Genomic DNA, 22,559 nt, shown 5'->3' with positions numbered 1-22,559 from the left:
TGTTGTTGTTTCTTATGTCAACTTGTTGTGCTGGGGCGGCAGAGCACTTTAATCCACTTTTAACTGCAAACCTAAATGTTTGCCATGCTCTTGAATCCCTCCTGCAAAATAGTGACAGTATGGAGGTGCTGTAGTCACTACGGTGAAATGTAATATATTTCTGTTGAGAGTATAGTGATTATTCCTAAATTCTGCCTATGTGGCCATCCTACTAGCTGCCCCCAAACCATTCATAGAGGTCTCATTCACACTTCTCTTGTCCCACTGTTTTCACTTGGGAAAACCCACTCTTTACAGCCGAATTGGAGCAAACATCCATCAGGTTTTCCATGGATTGACGTTTGTTCTGATTCAGCGATAAGGGGCAGGTTTCCCAGGGAAAGCAGTGGGGCAAACAGAAAACTCAGTCCCTTGCCTTCGAAAGCACAGGACAAGTGCAAGTGTGGCTCTATCACATAAGAAGATATAAACAGCATTTTGATCTCATACCAATTCAGGTTTCAATTTACCCCACCCAATTTATTACAAAGCTGTTTTGCTCCCATCACTACTCATTCCTTGTATGAACACAAACAAGTATTTCAGGTGTGTTTATCCTAGGAGGACCAACTCTGATTGACTTCTTCATCCATCCCTGGCTTTGTTGGTGGTTTTTGTGCTTAAAAGGAAGGTACTGCTTAAGATGGGCTGATGCAATCGTGCTAAAGTTCTAGACGGCAGCCTTTGAGGGAAGACCCTTGTGCAAGGAGACGCCTGAAGATTAGCATGATGAGGGGTTGTCTGATGTTATTGCCAAGTTGTTCCTTTGATCTCATTTTTCTGGAGTCACGAATGACTGAGGAGGGCTGAGCTTATAGCTGTCAGTGGAGAAAGATGTTAGCTGATATTTGAACTTCCATTGAGGTAGCGATGTTACATAGCTGTGACAGGAGAGGCTTCGAATAAAAGGAAAATAAGTTTTTCCACCGTAGCACAGCCTCCTCTTTTTGTTAAAGAATAGCGTCGATGATAGTAGGTGCTATTGGAATGTTGCTGCTTGTGAAGACTACTGGAGAAAGAATATTGAATTGTTTGCTATATCACTATATTGCTACCATTAATCACAATAAGTGATTTTCTACATTACACTGAGGATAGTGTCTTGTATTGCAAACATAAATAATTGTCCCCAGGGCTATATACAGGCACAAGTTAATGGGTGAGCCAGCAACATATTGGCAACTTCCACAATTTTCTATGCTCATATTTTTGTGTTGAAGGATACAGATTTCAGCACCGCTCCTTTGAAATGAGGGAAAGGTCATAGCTCAGTGGTAGAGCACATGCTTGTATACGAAAGGTCCTAGGTTCAATCCTCAACATTTTTAGATTGGCCCAGGGAAAACTCCTGTCTTGAAACCCCAGAGAGCCTCTGCCAGTTTGACTAGATAATACTGAATTAGACATACCAATATTTGGACTTGATATAAGGCAACTTCCTTATGTTCCTAATTCTCCATAAACAGACACACATCAAGTGCATTAATGGAGGAACATGAATCCTACATCTCTTCCCAGTCACTCCTTGCCCATTAGCTGCTTTGATTGGGTTTTTCACGCTGTCCCTCTTCTCAGTGAGTTCTTCTGGAGAGTTAAAGCTTTTGTGGCTAAAGATCTGGTTTTACCTTGTGCTGCATATTCTGGACACTTTGCTTCCAACATCAGTTCTTTAAGCACAATAAGACATAAATATGCCATTGGGCCTCCCACAGATTACAGTGGAATTAATCACACTGATTATATGCTACCAAAAAAGGAGATGCTGTGCCTGTTTACAGCTTCTTGGGGGCCTTCTGTGAGCTGTCAGGGCTTAAAACTGCAGATTTCTACCTCCTCGGCCAAATGGTTGTGGAGCCAGAGAGCTGCTTAACAGGATGCAGGGTGCCAAAAGCATTCCCCCACAGAACAGCCCTCAAAGGATAGGGATCTCTCTGGATGAGTTAATAGGAAGAATCGTGCTTTCAGTACAAAGGAGGTTCAAGCGTGGTGGGATTTGTGCATCAAGAAACAGAATGTCCTGTGGGTTATCTAAATAGCTTTGCTGGAGGGAGGGCAGAGAGTGCTGTGTATACACTAAGTGACTCATGTGAGATTCTTGAAATGTTTCATTGGGATGTAGATACTTAAGGGCCTTTGAAAGATTCACTTCTTCATACAGCACATAGTTAACCTGTGGCAGACGTAGCCAACCCTTCAGATACTGTTGGGCTCCAGTTCTGTCAGCCCTGGCCAGCATAACTCGTGGTCAGGGATGATGGGAGTGGCAACAACATCTGAGGGGCAACTTGTTGGCTACCCTGACTTAAGGATTCTTTGCTGCCACAAGCTATGGTGAAGGGCACTTGGTTAGATGGCTTTAGAGGGGGATTAGACAAATTCATGGAGGAGAAGGTTATCAATTGCTAATAGCCATGGTGTGTGTGTGTGTGTGTGTGTGTGTGTGTGTGTGTGTATGCTCTTTCAAGGTTCAGGGGCAGAATGCCTCTAAGTACCAGATGCTGGGGAGCAGCAGAGAGAAGGGTCATGCCCTATTTCTCAATTTCCCAGGTTTATTTGCTTGGCCACTGTGGGACTTGATGTTGGATACTGTTATTGGAAGGACATGGAGGGGGCTTCTCCCAGAACTTTGTACCAATGGATACGGTAGATTGCCTTGAATGAGAAATTTCCCCATAAACTGAGGATGGCAAGAGGGGGAAAAGAACACAGACACATTTACAGCAGAATGGTACAGTGGTACCTCGGGTTAAGTACTTAATTCGTTCTGAAGGTCCGTTCTTAACCTGAAACTGTTCTTACCCTGAAGCATCACTTTAGCTAATGGGGCCTCCTGCTGCCACCATGCCGCCGGAGCACGATTTCTGCTCTCATTCTGAAGCAAAGTTCTTAACCCGAGGTACTATTTCTAGGTTAACAGAGTCTGTAACCTGAAGCGAATGTAACCCGAGGTACCACTGTATTGTTTTATTGCTTGCGTGGCTAAGATGGACAACAAGAGCCTTCCTACAGCATATAGGATCTTCTGGCTGGTCCAACAGCTGGACACTCTTCATTTTGCAGATTGAAACAGACTTTATACTCTGTCCTGCACGTCTTGACTTTGTGCTTTGTTTCTTGCTGCATCTTTGTTATTGTTTATATTGTGAAAACTAAAATAAAAAGTATCAAAAAGAAAATAAAGAAATACGTTTTATTAGTTTTCCTTGGCATACCTTGCACGGAGAAGAGCTAGATATAGGTAGGGAGCTGTAGTTGAAACAAAATAAAAAATTCCTTGCACACGAAAGCTCATACCAATAACAAACTTAGTTGGTCTCTAAGGTGCTACTGGAAGGATTTTTTTATTTTATGGAGAAGAACTGTGCATGATCATCTCTGCTTCCTTGCTAAAAAGCCTTCTCAGACTATCACTTTACAGCACAACAGTCACACAGTTGTTACTCGTATGCTGCACCCAAATGCCTCCTTTCAAGGTAGCACTTTTGTTGTGGAGCTACCGTGTTTTCTCACAATTCTGACTGCCATATGTCATCATATGTGCTTCTTCCACCAGCTGGTGTATTTTGAGAGCAGAGGAAATGTGCTAGATCTGGAAAGCTGCAACACTGCAATTACTGAGCAAAAAATCTGGTTGTGCAGAAAGGGTATCTTCAGTAGATGCCCATGACTGTTGCACAAATGTCACACTTTATCCACAATAGCAGTAGCAGATAACATACATAACCAAAGTAACGGGGCAGGGGCAGGACTGAATTGTATTTTGTCAGTGACAACAATTTTCTTGGTCCTGGTAAAATTGGTTTTTCCAATGATAATTGCTTAATGTGAACAGAATAAATCTGTAATCTTCATAATAAAAAGAGTCTGGGAGTTTTGATTTAAAAGGTAAAGGTAAAGGGACCCCTGACCATTAGGTCCAGTCGTGACCGACTCTGAGGTTGTGGCGCTCATCTCGCTTTATTGGCTGAGGGAGCCGGCATACAGCTTCCGGGTCATGTGGCCAGCATGACTAAGCCGCTTCTGGCAAACCAGAGCAGCGCACGGAAACGCCGTTTACCTTCCCACCGGAGCGGTACCTATTTATCTACTTGCATGGCGTGCTTTCGAACTGCTAGGTTGGCAGGAGCAGGGACTGAGCAACAGGAGCTCACCTCGTCACGGGGATTCGAACCGCTGACCTTCTGATTGGCAAGTCCTAGACTCTGTGGTTTAATCCACAGCGCCACCTGCATCCCTAAACTTTTTGATTTAAAAGAGGATTAGGCAAATTCGTGGATAAGACTAGCTATCAGTGACTACTAGGCATTATGGCTATGTTTTGCCTCCACAGCTTCTGAATACTGGAAACTGCAGAAGGGGTGAGTGGTGTTGGGTTCAGGTCTTGCTTGCATGTTTCCCACAGGCATCTAGTTGGCCACTGTGAGAACAGGATGTTGCACTACATGGGTCTGACTTAACTGGGCTCTTCTTATGTTCTTTTGACTTTGTTGGTTTTTCAAGCAACCTGCTACTGCAAGCAGGCTATATATAGGTGTCATAAATCTTTTAGGCATCAAATTTTCAAAATAAGACAAATAAGAAATTGTAGGAACTTGGAGCTTATTTTTGCTTTATGGACAATAAGCAAGGTAACTATATTAGTGGAAATTCAGAGTATAACAGTATATAACTTACCAGGAAATCTGTGCTTTTGAGATATGTAAAAGTTTTTGTTTTCCCACAAGGTAGATCAATGATTGCACATTTATTGACTGCTGCCCATGTGGTCATTATTCACTGTTGGAGAAAAGTAAATGCTGCAACATTGCAGGACTGGATAATGAAGATATGGGAAGTCAAGATGCCCAATATAGTAGAGTACAGGAAGGGAGACAAATTATTAACTAGCTTATGGAGAAGTGGAGTTTATTTTATGATGTACTGGTGTAATAAAACAGAAGAAAATGTTGAACTCTATACTTTGCTAAGAACACTGCAACATAAATATAAATACAAAAGCTGGATCTACTAATCAACAAGCTAGTAAAATGTATATCATGATAATATGTATTTTTCATTCCTCCTTACTCCTTTTATTTTATGTTTAAAACAATTAATTACAAAGCAAGGTCATCTATATTAAGGAACTGAGCATCATGCAAGGCTGTCATTATGAAACCATTTATTAAAGAAGAGTCCTATTTGCATCAGAAGAGCCACCTTGGAATAAATGGCTGAGGAACTGAGCCTAAGACAGCCTTGGCAACAAATGGAAATACTAATTGCCATGATGGATGTTCTCTCCACAGGACTGCCCACGCCAAAGCCAAGTCAGAAGGGGCTGAGCAAGCAGCAGTGGCAGCTAACAATGAATCCACTTTAGCCAGGTCGATGGCCAGGGAACTATCTCCGGATTTCTATCAGCCAGGTAGGAAATGAAATTAGCCCAGCTTTGATTTGTTGACTTTCAGCAGTGGTGACATTACTATGGCACAGCCCATAAGCTGAAGTCCTATGAAGTGTTTGAGTGGAGGGCATTTAAAACGCAGCATGCATGAGTTGGAGAGGGGGTGCTGAACCAAGCGGCTTTGCTGTCAAATGACTTGAAACATTGCATAGGCATAGGCACTGAGTGAGGAAAACCATGCAATTGGCCCATGTCATATGTCATAATTATATACTTTTCCTGATTTCACAGCCAAGAATAGTATTTAATCGGAGAACTACATACCGGCAATTCATATCTTACATGGTGGCTATGATCCAGGGATAGAGTGTAAAGCCAAAATTGTGTACAGTGGTACCTTGGTTTGCAACCATTTTGGATTACAACCATTTTGGATTACAACCATGTCAAACCCGGAAGTGCGTGCCCCTTTTTTTGGATTACAACCCAATTTTTTTTTTGAGGCCCCATTGGCGAAAGCACACCTTGGGTTACAACCTGTTTTGGTTTACAACTGGACCTCTGGAATGGATTATGGTTGTAAACCAAGGTACCACTGTACAGTCAAAACACATTGGGTTCAATGGTTGGTGGGATTGCCAAAATCTTTTTTCCCAGCCGTCCGCCCCCTTTTTTGTTTAATATTTTTTTACCAAGTACATAAAGCTGAATGTGTGCAAGCTAAGCGCATGTAAGTTTCAACTTATATTTTTAGCAAATGAATTTAAGGTTAACCCCTTAGCACTTTAAGGTTAACCCCTAGTCCTGAATGTTACATTGGCATGTGTACACATGTATGTGTATACAGACACACATACAGGTATATATAATTGCAATCTTTACTTGATTTAGCATGCAGTTCTATACATCTCTACTCAGAACTAAGTCCCACTGAGATCAGTGGGGCTTACTCTCAGATAAGTGTGTATAGGCCTTTCTCACCGGGAAGTGTGCACAGGATTGCAACCTAACAAGACCAGTTGATTAATCAGAGGGAAAATACTCATTAAAAATATGTATTCTGAGGTAATAGGAGGATTTCATAGAAATCCGTGGAGGCCATAAAAAGTAGCCTTAGTAGTATAATAATATACCAAAGCCCACTGATTTGCATTTGTATCAGTGTGGTGGTATTTGTGTGATTTATTTAGACAAAGATGTCACAAACAGAGAGTCAAGAGACTACGAATGGTCAGTCTGCTGCTGAGTGCTATTTTGAGGAGCTTGAGCAACTGGTGAAATAGCTTCCAAATAGCCTTCTTGCAGCCAGAAATAAATGGCCCTGAATGGGTCTTTTTATGATTGACGGGAGCCTGCAGGCAGGGCAGGATGGCTAAAATAAATGTTTTACAGTTCTCCTCCTCCTTGAGCCCCTTTGGTATAGAAATTGTATTAGCATCCAATTTATACCATTGCTTTGTCAGAATGATTGAACAGATTTGCAGCTCAATCCTATGTATAATTTCTCAGGTCTGAGTTCCACTGAATTCAGTTGCGTAGGAATCCAGCCTTAAAGATGATTCTCACATTTCTGAAATAGCAAGCTAACAGAAAACCCTTCGTATTTTCTGTAACCCTTTGTTTTAACCACATGAATGCTGTATTTGTACACGCTATGGTGAGGCACAGGTGCCCGTGGTTTGCATTAGTGGAGAACATACGAGCCTCCAGATATTCTTAGACTCCAGCTCCCATCAGCCCCAGCCAGTGTTTATCAAAGGTTTAAGACCATAAGCACACAAGAAGACCTTTGATGGATTAGTCCAGAGGTCCATTATCTTAGTATCCTGCTCCCCAAGTAGATAGATCCTCCTAGGAAGCTCACAAGCAGGGGATGAAGACAAAAAATATCCCTCATTCTTTGCCCTAATGCAAAGTGTACTTCCTCTATAGTGGTTCCATTGAACTGTCATGGCTAATAGCAATTGATAGACCTTTCTGCCATGAATTTGTCCAATTCCCTTTTAAACCCTAGTGCTGTATCCAGTTCTGTTCCACTCGCGCGACCTATTTCTGTGCACACAATGGAACTTTCTTTTTTTTCTCCTGTTCCCTCCAGCCCACTATGCACCCTGAAAATGTTTTCTGGGTGGCTTTGAAAATAAAAAAATCAATATTTCAAATTGATCTGTTGGAAAGCAGAGGCAAATTATTATCTAAGATGTACAATTTGTTGTTAGAATAGTATACTAAAGATGCGGAAGTCAAAGAAGTGATGATAAAATGGGCAATAGATTTTGGGCATAATATTGAGTTTGATTCTTGGACAAAACTGTGGAATGAAAATTTGAAATTTACGGCTTGTATGGCATTAAAAGAAAATGTAATGAAGATGATGTATAGATGGTATCTGATACCAGTAAAGTTAGTGGAAATGTATAGGATGAGAGATAAAACATGCTGGAAATGTAAAGAATCAGATGGAGATTTTTACCATATGTGGTGGACGTGTGGCAAAGTAAAAACATTCTGGGAATTGATCTACAATGAATTAAAAAAAGATGTTTAGATATACCTTTCCCAAAAAACCTGAGGCATTCTTGGTAGGTTTGATGGGAGAGGAAATTGTGAAGTTAGACCAAAGGCTATTTATATACACCACAGTAGCAGCGAGAACATTTAATGGAGGTTACAGGAGTTACCAATAATTGCAGACTGGCAGGCAAAGATGATGGACTTTGCAGACTTGGCCACTGATTTGCAGGATTCAGGACCAGGACGATCAAAAATTTCAAAGGGATTGGAGTAAGTTTATTGGATATTTGAATAATAATTGCAAAAACTTGAAGACACTAGCAGGATTGAAATAAATCCTACAATGTGAACAGTTAAGGAGCTAAAGTGTGAAAAAGGCGGAAAACCTGCTGAAGGGAGGGAGAGAAGTCACACACTTGGCAGAGCAGAAAGTTTTTATGTTTGTTATTGTATTGTCAAAAATATTAAGGAGAAAAATAATAAAAAATTATTTTTTAAAAAAAGAAAAGAAAATATTTTCTGCAGGGTTGAAGATTCTGGTGGTGTGCAAAAGGAGGAGAGGAAATGTCTAGACCAGCCCCATAAACTAAACTTGACAGCAGTAGATCTGTCTAAATGTGGGTCTGCTCCAACCCCGTATAAAGCAGGAGCTGTGTGGGTGTCTGTTTGAAGAGGAAGAGGGGCAAGGAAGTGAGAGGTGCTGAGTTATTCTACCTGCAGTCTGACCCCACAGGTACATCTGAATTCTCTTCTGTTACAGGAGCCCAGCTGAAAGTTGTGGAACTAGAGGAGAGGTGTCAGGGAGATAGTTATATTTTGATCTTAAAACAGTATTCCTTCACCCCACATCTAGGGTAGAAATGCCTCATCCCATTTCTGGCATCCCAAGCGTAAGTCTTCTATAAATATTAATTTTGATTTTTTTTAAAAAGGAAGATTGACTTGGAAACAGGACAAAACTGATTTATGAATGAGCACATACAAAAGTTGTATAGACTGGATGCAGACTGATATGTCCCTACCTGTGGACAGACAGCAGCAAAGCACAGGGCAAATTTTACTAATAGATTTTGCTTGCACCAGTTGGCCCTCAGTGGCCTCTCCTCACATAGCACAGGCTGTGCCAGATATATCTGTCTGCCAGAAAATATTCCTTTCAGCTTCAGCAGAATCCTTCAGGATTACAAGCAGTGGGTAGGTGTCACATGGCCTAGATTCCAGCCACTAATGTACTTGATGGACACTGCTCTTTTTTATTCCTGGGACATCTGGGGGACAGTTTGGGTTTTCTCATATTCATTCACCAGTTAAAATTATCCTTGCTGATCAGTCAGTGAAAGCAGCTTGCCGTAGTCATTATTGGAAATGCAAACCAATCTCACACAGGCAGAGGAGATGTACCTTTATCTAATCCCTGACCGAACACGTCGGGCAGGATTTGCTCCCTTGAATTTCAGATATTTGAACTCATTACTGGAACAAGATTCCCAGACGCTGTTTCAAAATTGACTTCTGGAGGCGGAAAGTCATTCTGTTTCCTGCTGCCATCATAAAAACCAAGTGCAAATACGACATGAGTTTGGGCGGAATTCTCATTAATCATTCAGCTGACATCATTACAGGAGATTAAATGTATGCGTTCAGCTATGTTTTATATAGCAGGGTTTCCCCACCCCGCTTCTTGCTCTACAGTAGAACCGCACGGATTTGTAAACAGTTTGGATAATTAGTGAAATAGGTCCATTTTCTTGACCACCTCATTATAAAATGGTACTTTGGTTTGGCCCACATGTGACGCTAAGCCAATCTACGACTTACTGTGAATGAGAAGTGTGCTGATGCACAGGGAGGAAATTGCAGCTACTGTGGCAGAAATGACTGGCAGAATCAGAGACCAGGGAGAAGAGACGGTGGAAGAAGATTGGAAGAAATTTAAAGACTATTTACAGAAATATTATAAGATCAATGAATGTTAGAATGACATCGGATGGAACATAAAAGGTTATTAGTGACAAAGTGTTGAAGGAGTATAGAAAACTCGAAGGTTAAAAGGTGTAAAATCAAAAGGCTTAACATATTAAGATATTAAGAAAAGACCAAGATATAGTAAGATATTAAGATTAAGATAAAGATTAAGTTAAGATAGAGGGAAGGGATTTGCTGACTAAATATATGAACTGGAATACAGTGAGGGGAGGTGTGGGGAAGTCTGGGAAATAAGTAAACGCAAGGAATATTATGAAAATGGAATTGTTTTTATTTGTTTTTTTGTGTTGTTGTTTTTGTCATTTTGTATTTCTGTATTTCTGTATTTTTGTATTTTTCTGTTGTTTCTTCTTTTTATGTAAAAATCTTAATAAAAATATTATTAAAAAAAAGAAAGAAATTGCAGCTACTGTACTGGGAACTGAGCCATGGTTTGGCTTAGAGTTACATTTCTACCCAAGCTCATGGTTTCTCTTGCTCCAAACAAGCCACGAGTTGCAGCCACAGTTTGTTCTTCGCTTACTGCTCACGGTTTGTTTGGATGATTTATCTGCATTATATTGTATATAATCTATAGGGATACATGTAGCCTTCCTGAGAAGTAATAGCCACACACATCAGTCTGCAGGCAATTCCAGACAAAAACTGACCATTATCCTGAACTTTCTAGCACAGTCGCCCTGTCAATTTTCTAACCTAAGAAAGTCTGATAAGAAAAATAGCAGAAAATTGCACTGAAAACTGTGGGATGACAACCACTAGCTGGCTATGTTGTATAGCCTCCATACAAGCATGTCAGGTTCAGTGTTCACGATGACATCATATAACCTTTTGGCAAACTTTGGGCAAACATTTCCCCTCCCCCCAAGTCTATAAGAATCCAAAAGAAGCTAAGAAAGTCCAAAAGAAGTGTTAGGAACATTAGACAAGAATGAAAGAGCGTGAAAGGTTAGTACAGTTGTACCTCTACTTATGTTCACCTCTGGTTACGTATTCTTTGGGATACATGCGCAGCAAACCCAGAAGTATTTTTCCGGGTTTCGCTGCATGCACGGAAGCGGCACCTCTGGATACGCACACCTTGGGATCCGACTGGAGCTCCAGAATGGATCCCATGCGCAACCGGAGGTACCACGATATATATAAGACTATAGCAATCGGTCTACAGAGCACTCTGATATGAGTGCTCATTATATTTAATTTGTGGCACAGGTTATAATCCGTCGAACAAAAATGCTGCTGTGCAGAATCTGGCAATGTTGTATGTTGTAGCAGGATTGGTATCTGAAAGCAGCAGGGAGGTATAGAATTGTCCTGTGCGCCCTGGGTACTTATGCAGTGATGGCTAGATGAGGCTAGTACGAATCTCTCTGTAGTAGAGACACTGGAGAAGCACATGCTCTATTGTTTCTGTTTGTCCAGAGTCACAGGAGTATTGCCTCTCCAGATAAGCAATCAGCCTTCAAGAACAGCCAAGGGGAGGGCATGACATTAAGCCAAGGTAAAGGCCCTCAGGTGCTTAGGGACTCTGAACACAGCTGGCTTACTTCTGAATTAATATGCACAGAAACTACCAGTGTTTAATCGGTGCAAGTCAAATGTCAGTCACTTGTGTTCAATGGCACTGTTTCTCTCTCAGATATGTACATATAGCTGTCCTTTTTTATTGATTTTTTTTCAGTGAACAAATAAAGAGAAAGAATGGGGGGTGGAAGAAAGCGAAAAGTGCTTTGAGACTGTAATGCAATATGATATATAGATAGATAAATAAGTACCACTATTATTCCAGTGAGTATACAAGTCATTACAATTTCTCTAAATGTATTCCAAGTATCATTATATTTGTCCATGCACAGTCTGTGTCTAAAAGCAATCCGTTCATACATTGCATGAGTATAGCTATCTTCTTAACAAACTAGCAAAATAAGATAGGGGAAGACATTTTCAAGATGGGTCAAGAAGAACTTGCCATATGGACTGAAGTTTTGCAGGTAACTAGTGATGAATTCTTTCTGACTGATTTTGAAACTTTTCCCTATGTTAATTTCACTACTGCAATGGAAGTGAAATTCTAGAGGGAGAAGTATTCCTCCTGCTAATTATGCTTCCCCATATTCATTCATGTAGCAGTCAGCATAAATTTACGTAGCCCTTGAACTAATTTCACGCAGGTGGCAAGGACAGAAAAACGAGGATAGGGGGAGCATAAAGAGAGAGATAAAAAGGGCAGCCCGGCCCATTTTTGCTTTGGTTATTCCCCTTACTGGAATGTGGCCCTCAAAAGAAAAAGAAAAAAAGGTTCCCCACTTCTGGGTTACAGAATACCGTATTTTTTGCTCCATAAGACACACTTTTTTCCTCTTAAAATCTAAGGGGAAATGTCTGTGCGTCTTATGGAGCGAATGTGTGGTCCCTGGGGCTGGGGGGGGGGACCCGGGCTTCCCCCGCCAGCCTCACAAGCTCGGGGAGCAGCGGGAAGGCTGCGCGCAGGGGGCTGGCAGGAGAAAGCCGGGCTTCCAAGGTAGCCGCCTGAAGCCTTCAGAGCGCAGCTGGAGCTCCCGCTGCACTCCGGAGGCTTCGTGTTGCCTTCACTGAAGGCGACTGAACGGCACCCTGAACGCACTCAACACACCTTATTTTAGAGGGGGAGAACAAGAAGAAGGGGCTCCATTTCTCCTGCCGCTTCACTGAAGGGGCGCTGCTCAGAGAGGGGGAGATTTTTTTTTTTCTTGTTCTCCCCCTCTAAAACAAGGTGAGTCCTATGGTTGGGTGCCTCCTATAGAGCGAAAAATACGGTACTTATTTTCTTTAAGCATAATTTAAATTGCCTGGATGCAGAATTCCGTTCCGTTTCGTTCCATTCTATATTATGTGAGGTACTCCTCAGTCCTGGACATAGCTGGAAACTATATGAAGTGCAAAGATTATATTCCACTACAACCCCAAAGACTTCAGCTTTTGCATACTAAAATGTGCCTTTGACCCTCTCTGAGGCGATGTGCCATGTGTAAATGCTGTCAACACAGGACAGATTGTGCGAAAGAAATCAAATTAGCACTGCAGCCGTTGCATATTTTACATTGGCATTGTCGACTGATTTAAGTGCTGTGTGTGACAGTGCTCTGACCTTAATGTAGACTAGGAGCTTCCTGGCTCAGTTTTGCCCACAAATATTTGGGACCTAATTAAGACCGGTTGCTCTGTTTCGGTTCATAAGCACGTTCGTTTGAGAGACGGGGGCGTGGGGGGAGATTTGCTGTTTAGTTTCTGCACTGAGCTAAGGCTTACCAATATGTAAACAATAATGCAGCCGATGGCAGTGCTGCTAGGAGACGATGACACAACCCAGTCAGATGAGGACAGAATGAAATGTGAATCCAGAAGTCACCTTGTTTAATGGAGGCGGGTCAACTGCTCAAGTGTGTTCAGTAGGATCTTAGTGTCACGGGTGGGTGACCTTATTAGTGAGCAATGCACACATCTGACAGCTCTCTTCACACCAAAGACAAACCGCCGCACTTCTCTCAACCAGCCCTCTTCAGTGAAATATATCATTGTACAGGTAGATGTACAAAGATTTGGCCAATCAAAATGTTTTATGGGCTTCAGGACTGTTGCTTTTCCTCAGTATGCTGTTGGGAGTAGAAGCAGGGATCTGTCAGTGTTGGTTCTCACAGTTGTTCATTTTTCCAGTCTTAATTTTATGCAGCAACTTTTTTAAAAAAAAAATTGTCATAAAAGTTCTCAAGCATTTAAGTGCAAACTTTTCCCAATAAACATATGTTTGTATGCATGTTTTGACTAATGGACACATCTCAGCAAGCAGTTTCTTATAATATAATGCATTTGTGTATGTTACCTTCACTAGTATATGCATTTGTATGCATACTATACCCTAGTATATGCAATTTTTGTACATATTACTTGCATTGAAAAATTCAGATAAATGTGAATTTAGAAGGATGTCTGTTTCTGTTCTCATATTGTTTTGGAAAATGTGTACACGCTGCAGAATTGCATACAAAGATGTGTTTATTAGGAGAAATTTGCTGATGAATTTTCATGAAAACTTTCAATTAAATAAACGTGCAAACTAATGTGGAACTGTGGAGAACTGAAGATCAGAAAAGATGAGAACCTGGAAAAAAATAGAAATTGACAGATTCACCCATTCCTGTTTCTGTGACAGTTTCCCAATCTAGTAGCAGACTGTGAAAGGGGGGCTATTTAAATCAGAGAACGGTTATGAGAGGAAGGGTTAACTCACACCCTACTCCACCATGGCTGTGGGGAAACAGGCAGCCTTCCCTCAGCTACATTTCATTAACAAAAATATAATGTTGGGAGATCGAAATCACAGATCTCCCACCAGGAATTAATAGTTTGGCCTCAAACCAAATAATAGTTAAAGTTTTAGAGAGACCATTGTTCATCTTTGAGGAAAAAGAATGCAACTTGAAATCAAGGCATCAAATCAAGTTATAAATCCGTATTAATCACAATGCACGTACATTCTGAAAATGGGGTTATTTGCTTTTATTACCAGATGGATAACAGTCAGAAGGTATATACTAAGGTATACAAAGTGCTGTACCTAGTGCTGTGATAGCTCCACTAGTGCTGAGTTAGGATGAATTTATATATTTTATGTGCAAGTTCCAAAATCTATGCCCAAGATTGCCTTGGTGTTCGTAATGTGATCTTGTATTGTAGGTTGCTTCCACTACTCCTTTTTTCTGGAGTTGCCCCTTCAATCAATGTCATTGCCAAATTGTTGCATTCTAGTGCTTTCTGTGTTGTTCTCCATTGTTTATTAGACCTAGTTTTTGATAAAATGTGAATGTAGCACCTGCCTGCCCAGCAACAAAGCATTACTAAGGCTTTTAAGTACCACTTCACTTTTAATTAAAAGCTTCCTGCTCGCAAGGTCTGCCTCCTCCCCCCACCCCCATTCAGCACAGCTATGGGGTTATTGATGAATTGGCCCTTTCGTTTTCCTTAACTGCTTATCTTCTCTTCCCTCCATGAGGTGATGAGACTGTGATGAAGCAACCTTGGTCCTTCGCCTGTGGTTTTGTTTCTGCCTTATGCTTCCTAATTCCACTGGAATTTCATGCTGTTTGACTGTCTCTTGGCGATGTTCAAAAACCTCTTCTTGCCTTTTCTAGGTCCTGAATACTTGAAGAGGCGACTGCTCCAGGAGCTCATGGAGAACGAAGAGAATATAGAGAATACTGAAGAGCCACCACCTGTGGAACAGCCACCTCCACCACCACCTCCAGAGAGCCCTCAGGTTGATGAGCAAGATTCCACCAAGCCCAAAGAAAGTCCCGCTCGAACTCCTTCACCAGCTGGAACACCACCTGAGGCCAAACGAGCTAAGCAAGGTTCTCAGAAAAGCCCTGGGAGCTGGAATGGAGATCATGGGAAGGATGGCAGCGGCACAGGAAGTAGGCCCAACACACCTTCTAAAGCTTTGCTAGCACCTGCAGAGAAGGCAGCAGGTGGCAGTAGGCCTGCTTCCCGGAGCCCCAGCCACCCTAGCCATGTGAGGGTTGCTGCTGACCAGATGGAGATCAAACCCCTTCAGAGGATACATCAGGAAGGCGACGTCGCATTATTTCAGGGCTATCACAGCTATGCTGTGAGGACCTCCCCGGTTACTCCCCCAGTGGACTTTGAGGAAGAATCATTCCCTGACTCCAAGTTGCCTGCCAAGCCAAGTTCCCCAGAGCCCAAAGCTGATGTGAAGGCCATTGAGCACAAACTGGAGCCGCAAAAGAGGGGAGGTACACCTGTCTCTCAGCATGAAGCAGCTCACGAAGAAAAAAAAGCACTCAGAGCAGAACCTAAGCAGGATCTCAAGCAACACCCACCACCAGAACCCAAAGCAGAAGAGAAAGCCGAAGCTGCAGCTGAAGGCAAACCTGAACGGAAAACTGAAACGAAGGTGGTGGCCAAAACTGACCCCAAGGCTGTGGTGAAGAAAGTTCCTTCACCAGAAGCAGCAACGAAAGAGGTGGAAGAGCATGAAGAGGTGCTGCTACATGGTCTTTATAAAGGAGAGGGGAGTGTTTTTTTCTCCATTGGGGGCTGGATAGGGGAGGGAAAGAAGCAAATAATAATCTGAATCTCCTTTTCAATTTCTCGTTTGCTTCCCTGCTGTCATTTGTGCCACATTGCTTTAATGTACAAAAACCGAGGTGGGTACATAAGTGCACGACATGCGTGCACCTGATCTGGACTACTGTCTAGATGTGAAAACTTATTTTCAAAACTACAGTACTGTGAATTGTTATGTGTTCCAATCCATCAGATGGGGCTGTAAACTACTATGAATTGACATTTTTAAGTCAGGTCAATAAATACTCCCAGTTGCAGATAGGATTTGCTCAGGTGTGGGGTGTTTTTTTGTGTATATATCACCTATCCCTTTTCCACCTCCTGCCAAACAATAATAATAAAAAATTAGCTAGCGCAATCTTCTAGCTGTAAAGTTTGCTCTGTGGTTCAGAAGATCTTTCTCTCTCTCTCTCTCTCTCTCTCTCTCTCTCTCTCTCTCTCCACACACACACAGAGAGAGAGAGAGAGAGAAAGAGAGAGAGAGAGAATCATACAATATATTATGTGCTATCTATATTTCCAGTACCACAGCCATGTTAAAATACATGTCGTGGTTTGTTGAAAATGTTAACTTTGTTGACTTACTGCTAGGGTGAGTGTTCCTAGATTGTAGAACAGGGTTGGCATCAATGGCAGCTGGTGCTCATTGGGGCTGGTAGTACAGAGGGTAGCTGATGATTGGTGAACTCAGGGGTAGCAATAGGCAGAACAAATGGTAGGCAGAGCGCTCCAAGGCAGCAAACCTAATCACCCCACAGAAGAGTAAGTGAGCATCTTGGAACTTGCTTCTGAATAAAAAATGCACATGATTCTGTTCATAATTACAACTAAATCACGCCTCACCAGTGTAATTAATCATTTCATGTAGTGATAATATGTCATTCTGATAGAGAAGCCAGCAAATATTACCTTCAAGAACAGAGCTATTTATCCCAAACAGCCCAATCCAATGCATGGTTACTCGGAAGTAAGCCCTGCTGGGTGCTCCCAATAAAATTATATAGCAAACTTCCCAGCCTGTTGCCCTCCAGATGTTACAGTTCCAACCACCCCTAACTATTGGGCTTGCTGGCTGGGGCTGTTTAGAGTTGGAGTCCAACAATATCTGGAAGGCATCAGGTTGAGAGCAGCTGGTGTATTGGAGTGCCAGGTTAGAATTCCCCACTTTTTCTCTTAGCCGTGCTCCTGTGTCTGACATGCAGAAATTGAACAGGTATGGCTATATCCATGGTGGAGAAAACATCTTCCAGCCTGAATTTCTGCCCGTATACGTAGAAGTGATTTCCACCCCGAAGTTCATATGAGTGCAGCATTCACCAGCTTTTAAGAAAAACAGGATAATGCTGAACTCACCGGAGCAGAGCCAGGAAAAAAAGGGGTTGACATTCCTGCTGTCACTCTACAGTCTAGAAAAATGCCTCAGGTGGTATATTTGCAGAAGACAAATTTGGTTACCATCTTTTCCGTGCACAGGGCTCCAGTGCCTTTAACAGCTGCAGGAAAGGCAGGTATGCAACATGTGTAGCTTCTCCCAAAATGAAGATTTAGCACAGCTTGCTCCAGGCATCGAAATGAACATTACCCCAAATATGGTGGCATGAGACTGACCACAAATGTTTAGGTGTGGTGATGATGGAATGAAAGCAAATAACCCTAACCCTATTGATTTCATTAGTACTTACTGCAGGACAAAGGTGGCTAACCTGTGAATGTTGTGGTACTGCAGCTCCCATCAGCTTCAGCCAGCATGGTCAGTGGACAAGGATTATGGGAGTTGTAGTCCAACAACATCTGGCGAGACACAGGTTCCCACCACTGCTCTGCGAATTGCTTCTGACAGTGGTGGCTGTAATGCATAAAAGCCATTGGCAGAACTATTTTTGCTTTCACAAGTGAAGTTTTTCATCTGTGTCTTCTAAATCACAGTAGATAACATTATACTCTTGTTGTTGTTTTTTTCTTAGGGACCTAACACAATCATCATTTGCATGGTCATCCTATTGAACGTTGGCCTCTCCATCTTATTTGTCCATTTTCTGACATGATGAGATGCTAAGACAAGGTAAGGGGGACAAATGAAATGGCTCAGAGTGCCCTATTGTTTTGACATTTTGGGAAATGAAGGCTTCGCTTTGGAACCTTTTTGTAAAAGGACAACTTGGTTATCTGGCTACACATCAGTGCACAACTATTGTTTCCTGTTTTGTGAAGAAGAGGAGAGCATCCAGTTCTGTGCATGTTTATTTCGAAGCAGTTCAATGAGGGGTTGGTCCCAAGAAAATTTGCATAAAGGGTCACAACAGGATATCTATCTACCCTCTCTCCATGTCCCTCCCTCTCTCTTCTCTCTCTCTCTCTCTCTCTCTCTCTCTCTCTCTCACACACACACACACACACATATGCACATCTCAGACCTTGAATAAAAAAATAACAAGAAGCTGCAAAAGCTTCCTTACAGTACCACACTCATATACACAAACTCCTGTAACTACATGAGACCCAAACCATCTCGGACTTTAAATACTAGCATTAGGACTGTGAATTGGGCCAGGTAGCTTACAGGCAAGCTGTGAAGCACTTTCAGGATTGGTGTTACATGATCCCATTTTGCTGTTCTGCTCAATAGCTAGTGGCTGCATTCTAGCTGTAGCTTCATTTTCAAGTGCAGCCCTACATAAAATGAATTGCAATAATTCAGCCATGACTTTTGCTGGGTGAAGGCCTCTAATTCCTTGTTAAATAATTCCTTTATCCTGACACCTCTTGTTGAAAGCTTTTTGGAGTGTGACATCTTAAACATTAACTTAAACCAATAATTATATTTCCTATTACCATTGCTACTCCCTGTTTTCTTTCTCGCTGATTTCTATTCTTACAGAAGTTTCTGCTGACATCTATGCCTTGCCAGAGGTATAACACCATCCATTCAGAACCATCTAAAGAGGGAGGAGCTTAGAACCCAGTGTTGGCATTGTGGTCATGAACTTCCATAGAAGGCTTCTGAAGAGCTTGTTAGCCTAGGCCCCCAACTATAGACGATCTCTTCTGCCCAGCAGGAAGAAACCTTGACTGTTGCATCCCCCTCCTCATTCTTCCTTTTGTTGTGAATGAGAATTGCCTTAAAGTTTCACAACTGTGCTGATACTGTTGTACTGCAGTTTGAAGAAACAAGGATTCATCTGTAATTGTGGAAACACAAACAAGGCAGTCTCTCCTTCAAATTCCACCATGAAAATTCCAGGCTTCACTGGAAGACTCGTCGTTATAAATCTCCTGAAGAACACCATGTTTCTAAGCTATGTAGCAGCCAGGAATAATTGTTATAGCTGTTGATTTAACTTCTCCCACCCAAACCAAGATTGTTATGAATCCAGCGTTAGGAAAGGTTAGGCTATGCTCCCCGCTGCTGCATAACTCTGAAAAAATTCTGTGTAGAAGTCCAGATTTTAGAGCAGGCAAAAGCCATTTCCTTGAATAGTGGATCCACATTAGGATCCAAGTGAATCCACAGTGGAAAAAATGAAAACACCCATGGATTTCAGTGTAAGGATGCTTAAATGTAGTCTTATAAGCAGTCCCTAGAAGTGAATCCTCTGCAGTTCTGCCAAGTAGGAATTAGATAGAGTGGATCTTTTTTAGAGTTTAAGAAGCCTCACTAAGGGCTGCATTTTGAATGTGGTTCGCAAAGTACTGGTAGAAGAAGTCAGTGCTCAGTTAAGCAGTGCCTTGTTGGCATACTCTTGCCGTTGGAAGTTGCCTGTTCCCCAGAAGTTAGACCAGCCGTGAGATTCATTTTGTACATTATGTTTTTCTCTGGGTATTGAGATGCACATATGACCTGGCATATGCAGAACCCTAAAAAATGTAATGCATGAATCAGCCCTAAATGTGTTTGAATGTTTTTCCTCCCCTCCCAAAGCATAGGCTTTGATTCAATTTCAAAAGCTTTAAAATGTGCCTTATTTAAAACTGACTGTGAACTTGTATGTTTGCTGACACTCCTTGGTGCAGCAGAAGCTGGTTAAAATGAGAAAGTGGGAAAAAGGAACTTGAAAAATGTTGGGTTTAAAAAGAAAGACTCCAGTTGCAAATGCCAAGCACTGAAAGCCTTATAAATATGGTGCCATAGACAGGCAGCAGGTAGACACCAGGGTAGTATTTTTTTCAGATCAGATTACTTAGAATTCATAAGTTGCTGAAAATGAAATTGGGAAGCAGGAGCGATGACATTTTGTGCCTTTCCCACTTGCTTTTTCTACTTTAATCAAATTATATTGTAAATTGGAGCAGCCCATGTGTTGGAAGAGGCTTCAGCAAAATGCTTAGCCATGTTTGAGGAACATCCGCAGAACATGGGGTGATAACAATTTAGCCAGCCTTGGGTTTTATGATTACTTTCTCTCTTCTAAAGGTGTTTGTAACAAATAGGCTGTTATTTGCTTTTGAAATGTGACAGCCTGTTTCCTGGCTCCCTAGCCGCCAGATGTCCAATTTCAGTATGCAAACTGCTTTATAACTATGTATGTTATTTTCTTTGAGAGACCTCAGTGGCCTTTATTTATCATGAAGCACAAAATCTGGTCCTTTTGAAAAAGGCAGAGATTGTTGCCAACCCTACCCCCACCTCATAAACCCCGCTTCATACAAATATGATGTTCTGCTGTCTCATTCTTGTGCTTTGTTCCTTACAATGTGATGGGGAAAGTAGGTAGATTTGCTTTATGTGGCATATATAAATATATGAACTGGGATCGAGAGGGCTTCTTTAGACGTGCCCAAAAGCTTGTGTGCATCCACTGTGGGGTTTGTTTGTTTTTTAATTCATTTGAACACCTGAAACTCCATGCCAAATCCCAAGCTGCATTTGAAACTCATCACTCTCATGTGCAGTTTGCCATTCAGCACGTCATGCAGTTTAGTGTACAGAACTATTTGGGTAGTTCTTTGGATCCTAACCATATGTGTTGTATGTAGATCCGGAGGGCTTGTGCAAACATGGTTATCCCTTGGTCCCTACAACCTGTAGTAACTGCTGTGTTTACATACAGGTAGCCACAGGTCTACCTCCAAGAAGTAATGATAAGTAATTCAGTAGAGCACGAACGGGTTACGTTTGATAATTCATCTCCCAAGCACTTTCATATTTCCTGCCGTATCTTTCTAGAGTCCTGAGAACCCCAGCCTTCCGTGTTTTTAAAATGGCAATTTCCTAGCCCTCGTCGTTCCAAAGATGAGCTTGAGCGCGACAAACTTTTAAAATGCACAAACATCATGCCTCAAATCCAGAGCCCCGTGTGAGCTCAGGTGCACAAATGATGGAGACTTTTCATTTGCTTCAATGGAAGGGGCTCTGTGTACATGCATTCGTAAGCTGTCCTCTCTTTTAAAGTGAGTGGAAAGGTCTTGTTGGTAGGGGAGCTGCATGTGTGCAGCATAGTGCTGGCATCCTCAAAGAACCAATGGATCAGAACAAATGTATGCACAAGCCTGCTGGGTTTTTTGTTTCCCAGCGCAAGCAAGAACAGGTTTACCTCAAGTTTGCATGCCTTCAAAAGTAGGTGTCTGTTTAATTTTTCCGGTCTTACAAAAGCGGAAAATGTTGTCATCACCAACAACACACATTAATCACAAGTTTTTTAAAAAATAAAAAAGTGTATGGCAATTTGTATAATATTGTCCAGGAGTTTTCATCAGTTGTTCTGCTGGATTATGTGCAATAATAAAATGTTTTCTTTTGCTCACGTTACCCACTGTAAATTTTTAGATCGGTGGCTGTTAGAAATGGCACATCTCTGATATTATGCATTTTAAGTTAAATGTTAACGAGTCTTGTTCCACAGAAACCGCAAGCCACAAATCTAGGTGCAGCCCCGTCAAAGTTAAGTCGTTTTCAGTACCGTAGCTTTCAATAGGACTGTTTGAATACATAATAAAATCTCCCCGTTGAAATCAGTAAGGTGGAATCATGTCCCAAGAGATCTGGGGTTCAACTGATTTGTGTTTCAGGTTGTTATATAAATTGCAAATAATAACATACTAGTGAGAACTTAAGTCAGAATGTGTGAGATCTGTTTCATGGTGAGAAAGTGCCTTGGCCCCAGCTGAGAAAGTGTAAAGGTGAGTTAAAACAAATGTGCGGGGAGAGGGTAAGAAAGGCACATTTATTTATTTAATTATTTTAAAAGGTCAGGCAAATAAGGGCATAGTAAGGTCACTGTGTGCTTGAAGCAAAATTATGTAAAAACGTAAAACTTGGGAACTATATTCTAGAGGTTGGAAGTCTGAAGGAAAGCTACTGTTCAGTGCTACCCTAGCAGGGGAGGGCAAGTTTAGCCTTCTTTAAAAGCACACCCACCCCACAAGCTCTTCCCCCCTCAGTTATAAAGGTTAGGTCGTCGTTGCCGGAAAAAAGATTCAGCTAAAAGTTCCAGCTGCCAGTACAGATTAAAACCAGCTAAAATCTAGCCTAGTATGAAAGGTAGAGTGCAAAGTACCTGCCGGGTAACTGGAA

The 22,559-nt window shown here is 41.8% G+C and overlaps 1 protein-coding gene across 5 annotated transcripts in view; it reads left to right on the top strand.

The window, feature by feature from the left end:
- JPH2 (junctophilin 2) overlaps positions 1 to 21,794 on the top strand; it is a 59,930-nt gene extending 38,136 nt beyond the window's left edge. For 2 of the 5 annotated variants that reach the window (XM_083446865.1, XM_083446867.1), the window contains exons 3-6: positions 5,328 to 5,446; positions 15,094 to 15,994; positions 18,015 to 18,110; positions 18,927 to 21,794. In XM_083446865.1, coding sequence (XP_083302991.1) covers positions 5,328 to 5,446; positions 15,094 to 15,994; positions 18,015 to 18,093 — 1,099 coding nt within the window. In that variant the 3' untranslated portion in view covers positions 18,094 to 18,110; positions 18,927 to 21,794. Of the gene's footprint in view, positions 1 to 5,327; positions 5,447 to 15,093; positions 16,885 to 17,167; positions 18,111 to 18,926 lie in introns of all 5 variants that reach the window. The other 3 variants (XR_014512720.1, XM_083446866.1, XR_014512719.1) reach the window with 3 other exon arrangements.
- Positions 21,795 to 22,559: the final 765 nt, after the last annotated feature.

The sequence above is a fragment of the Podarcis tiliguerta genome, assembly GCF_965153285.1.
Source record: "Podarcis tiliguerta genome assembly, chromosome: 6".
In the NCBI taxonomy this organism is placed as follows: Eukaryota; Metazoa; Chordata; class Lepidosauria; order Squamata; family Lacertidae; genus Podarcis; species Podarcis tiliguerta.
The sequence above is the reverse complement of the archived record's forward strand: the minus strand, read 5'-3'. Positions and strand labels throughout refer to the sequence as shown.